This window comes from Cucumis sativus, chromosome 4 (assembly GCF_000004075.3).
Source record: "Cucumis sativus cultivar 9930 chromosome 4, Cucumber_9930_V3, whole genome shotgun sequence".
In the NCBI taxonomy this organism is placed as follows: Eukaryota; Viridiplantae; Streptophyta; class Magnoliopsida; order Cucurbitales; family Cucurbitaceae; genus Cucumis; species Cucumis sativus.
In genome coordinates, this window is record NC_026658.2 from 19,855,303 (window position 1) to 19,861,155 (window position 5,853).

Below are 5,853 nucleotides of genomic sequence, written 5' to 3' on the forward strand. Positions count from 1 at the left end.
GAGAAGAAAATGAATGAGATGAAAATACACATCTTTAGATTTTAGATACTAAATTAAAAATATTATCTTGTAAGAAATAAAGGATGACTTGGAAATTAAACAAAAACAAAGGAAAAAATCATGAGATTTTAGAACTTAGGACGAAAAGAAAAATCAACTAGTCGACAAACCTATGAGCATAAAGGTACGTATTTTTCCAATATATTAGAATAAATATAACTAAGGAGTATGAATATGATGTTCAAACAGTAGATTCATATAGGGAACTCCCACATACAAACTAACTCAATCTTCTTGCAAATAAACACAGACAGAGAAGTGAACTCAAAACATCTTCCAATACTTTACAAAACCAAAGCTAATAAAGAAGTAATTTGTAGCTTAGACTTAATTCAAAGATAATCCCCAGCAATATATGAACACATTTAGAACTTGAATGTCTGACAATAATGTCTTATGCTAATTATGACTGTAGTTTTGGAGAACAATAATTATTTAATACTATCGTCAGATCATAAGAGTAATCAAGTTCAACAATAATATAAAAGACGGCATACCATGATCATTGGTGTCTAAATTGTGATAAAATCTTTTCTACCAACTTGCCAAAGAATTTCTTCCAGTCTTTTCATACAACAAACTCAGCTTCTTCATCTTTCCTCCACTTCTCTCAAACTCTGTGCAGTGATGTTCTCTTATTTTTTTTATCAGTACGTAGGCCATGATGGCTGTGGATGATCTCATGGGGCCAACTGATTACTTGCTTCTATCACGATGTTCCTGATTTCTTTCACACTTTGATGAGAGAAGTTTGGATTATCCAATTCTAAGGTTGGTTCTATTTGTTTTGATTGTAAGTTGTTGTTTGAAAACCAGGAGTGAGTCGTGATCTTTTTTATCGAAATTCTCTGTCGTATTTTATTGAGCAAGTGTAAGAGTTACATTACATTGAAGAGAAGCAGTATAATCCAACGTCTCATAATAATAGTTAAACAAAGAGACATACTTCAGTTATTCAAAATGTTTCTCATATAGTAGCTGCAGTAATAGTTAACTTTCCAAGTTTTTTCTTTTGTTTTTACTATAGTATTGAGCATAAGATAAAGTGAAAATGTTTTTTATATGTTTGGGACTAAATTTCAATAGGTTTGTTTGCATGTATGTGGTAGGGGTCTTGGAAGCTTGGATTAAAAAATATCATCAAACAAAATTAACACAAAGTGAATTAGAATAACTAATTGTGTAGAAGAAATGAGAATTAACACACACACATATAAATTTGTCATGTAGAAAAATACCATTGAGGGATCTGGAATAAACATGCGAGAGAGTAGGTGTTGGCAGTCTTCAGATAAGTGAATATGGTCTGGGATTTTGTAGTCTCCAGACATTATTCGCTACAAAAGAACCAAATAAAAGTGAAAAAGATGATGAGATCACTTTTACTGAACTAATTATTTATTATATATACAGAAAGAGAGGAAGAAATGGACCTTAATAGTTTTCTCAGAGTTTCCAGAATCGTCCGAGTCATCAAAAGGATATGCAGCAACCAACATAACATACAGAGTAACTGCACATGACCATACATCCGCCATCTAAAATACAATTGGAGTTTAGAGTAATTTAACCATAATCTTCGACTATATTACTGTATTTATTCATTCCTTATATGTTGTTGCATTATTTTGTGTATATTTACACTTTGTATTACTAGAAATTATTCAATGAAATACACATTTACTCAAAACAAATCACAGGAGTAAAAGCCAATAAGAGCCATTTCTAAGATATATGTTTGAATTTAAGGCTATCTATTTCTTAATCTATCGTTCTCAGAGTGCATAATTAAGCATTATTGTACCTTTCCATCATATTCTCTCCCACGTAGAACCTCCGGTGCTGTGTATGTTGCAGAACCAACATTTGTATTTGGTTTTGATTGAAACTATAAACATAAAACATTAACAATAGAAAATCACATAATTAAGTACAATACATATCTAACATCCTTCATTTCAAATTAGCAAAATAATAAATTAAACTTCTCTTAATCAAAGACCTTGTAGAAGCCAAAATTATTATTGATCTTCGACTGCGAGGCGGCTGAGTTTGATCCAACGGAATTACATTTTTGCTGCATGAAGCATTGTGTCAAACAAAACAATTAAGAAGCCATGACAAAGATTGGTATATATTTCGGAGAACCAACATTACTATTTGTGTATATATTTGGTTTTGAATGTAGCTACTGACAACAAATTGACAAACAGAAGAGCATGTGTACGTAAAATGAGCATAAATTAATAAAATTTTCCTAATCAAAGACATTTTTAGAGAAGTTGATCAAACCACACATACATTCAACTGTGGTGCTTGGCATCCATATGAAAGGTTACTATCTAGCTTCAAATGATCTCTATTTCCTCTTCTCTGCACAACGTATTGACAATACAAGGAGTATTATTATAAGTATAAGAACACACACACACATATATATATATATGTTCATTTGAAACAACATAAGTAAATTAATAAATTAATTCTCATATATATTTAAAGACCTTGGGGAAGCCAGAACCAAAGTTCCTTCCACGTGCAATTTGCTTCAATTCTCTAGGATTTACTCGCTGCATAAAGCACACTTTGTGTCAATATATATATATATATATATATAACATAACATTATACTTAAGCAACGACAAATAATACAATTGCATAATTGTAAGAAGATGTCCAAATTAATAAAATTGTGATATATATTGAAAACCTTGGAGTAGCCAAAATCACATATCTTCAAGCGTGGGGATTTACTTCCATTGTCTAAAAGGATATTGTCTAACTTCAAATCTCTATGACATACGTCCTACAGAAAAACACACATTTTTGGGTCAAACAAAAACATATAATGGTATAACATTTTTAAGTTAAACAAGAAATCATATGAGAGAGAGTAAATTTATTTGTTTTTTCTTTTTTAATCTTACCATGGAATGGATATATTGGACTCCAAAAATCAGCTGCCGAAACAAATATCTTGCCTGTAACAAATATGGATCAAAAGAGTACTTAAACAATCTCACAATCTCATAATCTCACAAATCTACTATACTCTTCTCTTTTGACAGTTAGACCATACCCCTAATTCTTAACAACCCTTTGACACCGAAAGTCTGAAATTGTGTTTATTTCTTTCTGATTCTCATCTCTTTTTTCTCAGTTGCTACTAATAGAGTTGGCTATATTTACCATTTTTTAAAAATGTTGTTAAACACTTAACAATAGAGATAGAGCGGCAATAGGTGTCAACGGGCATCTATGTACACTGAGGACAGATAGAGAGATTCATGCTTCCAACTCACCCCATTTATATTAGAAAAGAGAGAGAGAGAGAGGTGCACTGAGCAAGGGTGGCAGTTTCCGATCCCTCAGTTCTTCTTTTTTGACAATTTTGATTTTGAAAGAGGCCTTTGCTTTTTTTTTGATCTAGCTTTTCAATTCATCTGACAATTGTAGTTTGCTTTGTTTTTGTGTAAAAAGAATCAGGAAATTATTTTTTTTCTAAAAAAAAGTTTTAAAGGGCACGGATTCAATTTTAAATATAAACACTTTCATTTAATTAAACACTTAAAATGTCAATCCAAATATACATTGATGTTCTTCTTCTTGTGACGTGAGGAAAGAGGATGAGCTAAATTATGGTAATGATTTTGATTACCAACTATTTTTATATATGTGATGCTAATGTGCTCAAGCCCAACAAACAAATCGACTCAAGTGCAAGCTCAAAAAGGAAATGGGTCTAAACCCCATGAAAATTTTAGGGTAATTGTATTGAATGACAATTTGATAAATAATAATTAAGGATATAGCAACATTAATTTTTTTTTTAAATATAGCAAAACTATCGCTGATAGACTTGTATCACTGATAGACCAATTTTTACAACATGGTCTATCGGTGATAAACTCTATCATTGATAGAATTTGACAAATTTTGCTATATTTGCAATTTTTTAAAAATGTTACTATATACTTCATTATTTTGAATTTAATTAATTGCTAAATTTGCAACTATCCCAAAATTTTATATAAATAGAAAGTTTGCCGATCATTTGGAAGATTTTTGGTTGAAGAAAAAATTGAAGTTTTGAAGAATTGAAAATTTAAACTTCTAAAGGCTTTAAGACGTGAAACTTCTTATTAATTCTAAGATTATCATCTTCTAAAAGATTGAAGATTTGGAAGATTAAACCTTATTTGGATTATAGAAGATTGAGGCTCAAATTAGTTTGCAACTACAACTTCCTGAAGATCGAGGAACAAGAAGTTTTAGGTTTTAATTTGTATTCAAGAGAAAACATCAAATGAGTAAATATTAGAGATTGTATCCACTACACTATACATCAATATACACAGTTCAAATTTTAAGAATAATATTTCTCTAAAAATCTCATGGGAACAACTACATCAAGCATACAAATTCAATCGAGAGAGAATCAAATGATCAAGTACTAAAGATAGAATCAAAAGTTTTGGATGATAAAACTCTACCAATGAATCTAATTTTTGTTATATTAGTAAAAGCGTTTAAAAATTGGTGTGATAGATTGGAGTTGATAATGTTGGTATATTTGGAAGTGCGGTGAAAACATTAAAGGTGGAATTTGAGAGAATAGAGAGGAAGAGAAGATAGAGATAAAAGACCTCATCTTCAGTAAAAGGACGTCTCTGATTACGAATTTTTTCGAATACTTCTCCACCAGAAGCATATTCCATCACCAAACCCAAATGTGTTGGTGTTAGAAAAACCTGCAAAAATTAAACCAACCTTCCACTTCAAAACTCCATCTTTCTTTTCCTCTACTTCTTATGCATATTTTATTTACTAAATTCCAAGTGGAAAGGAAGAAATGACCTCTTTGAAATAAATGACATTTGGATGTTGAAGCAACCGATGGTTTACTATCTCTCTTTCTACATTCTCATCGATCTGTGAATACAAATATAAAGCATATATATGAGAAACAAAAATGAATTGGAAGACATACTTGAGATCAAAGGAGAATTAATTACCGTTGGACCACGTTCAATGAACTTGATGGCCACAAGCTCTCCACTCTTTTTATCCCTACAAAGATTTGCAACACCAAAACTTCCAGCACCCAATTCCTTAATAAATTCGTACTTCTCCATTTTTAACCCACAAAATCAATACCAATACCAAAGAGTGGAAATACTAAGAACAGTGTGTGTCCTTGGGGGTCAGATCATCTCAAGTCAACTAATGCACACAAAACCCTCTTCTTACCTTTTTAATATAATATGGCAAATTAAAGTGTCTTTTTCTTTGCATTTTTTAATTAATCTTTCTTTTTCTTATCTGCAAAAGCTTCCATTAACAAAAGGAGTAGGGGTAGTTTTGTAAACTCATATGAGTTGGATTTTTCAATTCCATTCAACGTTCTACTTTTACCTCCACAATTTAGAATCTGTGTCTCTGTCCTTTTTTTAAAGAAGTAATATGTATCGCAAATAACAAGGAACAATGAGAGTCTGAGTGATGGAGTTCAAGACTCGAGAAGATTAGAACCAAAAATTAATTTATCACTCACTTGTCATCAATTTCAAACGCTCCTTAAAACAAGTAGATGACTTGTGTAACGGAGGGAGGGAATCAATCAATGGTCATTGAGTTTTGGTCAGTGACTCAGTGTGCACATTGACCAATGAGCATGAGAATAATAAGCAATTTTTTTGTGTAGATCGACTGGTTCAGCCTTTCGGTGTTTGAAAAAATATATCCCAATCAGATTCAGAAGAAAAATAGTTGATTTTCTTGGGTTTGATAGAT

General features: G+C 31.2%; 1 protein-coding gene across 1 annotated transcript; it reads right to left on the reverse strand.

Moving 5' to 3' along the window:
* Window positions 1-235: 235 nt before the first annotated feature.
* On the reverse strand, window positions 236-5,290 carry LOC101210281 (serine/threonine-protein kinase SRK2F). The gene is made up of 12 exons (XM_031883803.1): window positions 5,076-5,290; window positions 4,918-4,992; window positions 4,707-4,811; window positions 2,988-3,041; window positions 2,771-2,866; window positions 2,565-2,630; window positions 2,362-2,433; window positions 2,063-2,137; window positions 1,865-1,948; window positions 1,494-1,598; window positions 1,299-1,397; window positions 236-908 (listed from the first exon to the last, which is right to left on the reverse strand). The coding sequence occupies exons 1-12, from the start codon at window positions 5,193-5,195 to the stop codon at window positions 741-743; spliced, it is 1,119 nt and encodes a 372-aa protein (XP_031739663.1). The 5' UTR covers window positions 5,196-5,290; the 3' UTR covers window positions 236-740.
* Window positions 5,291-5,853: the final 563 nt, after the last annotated feature.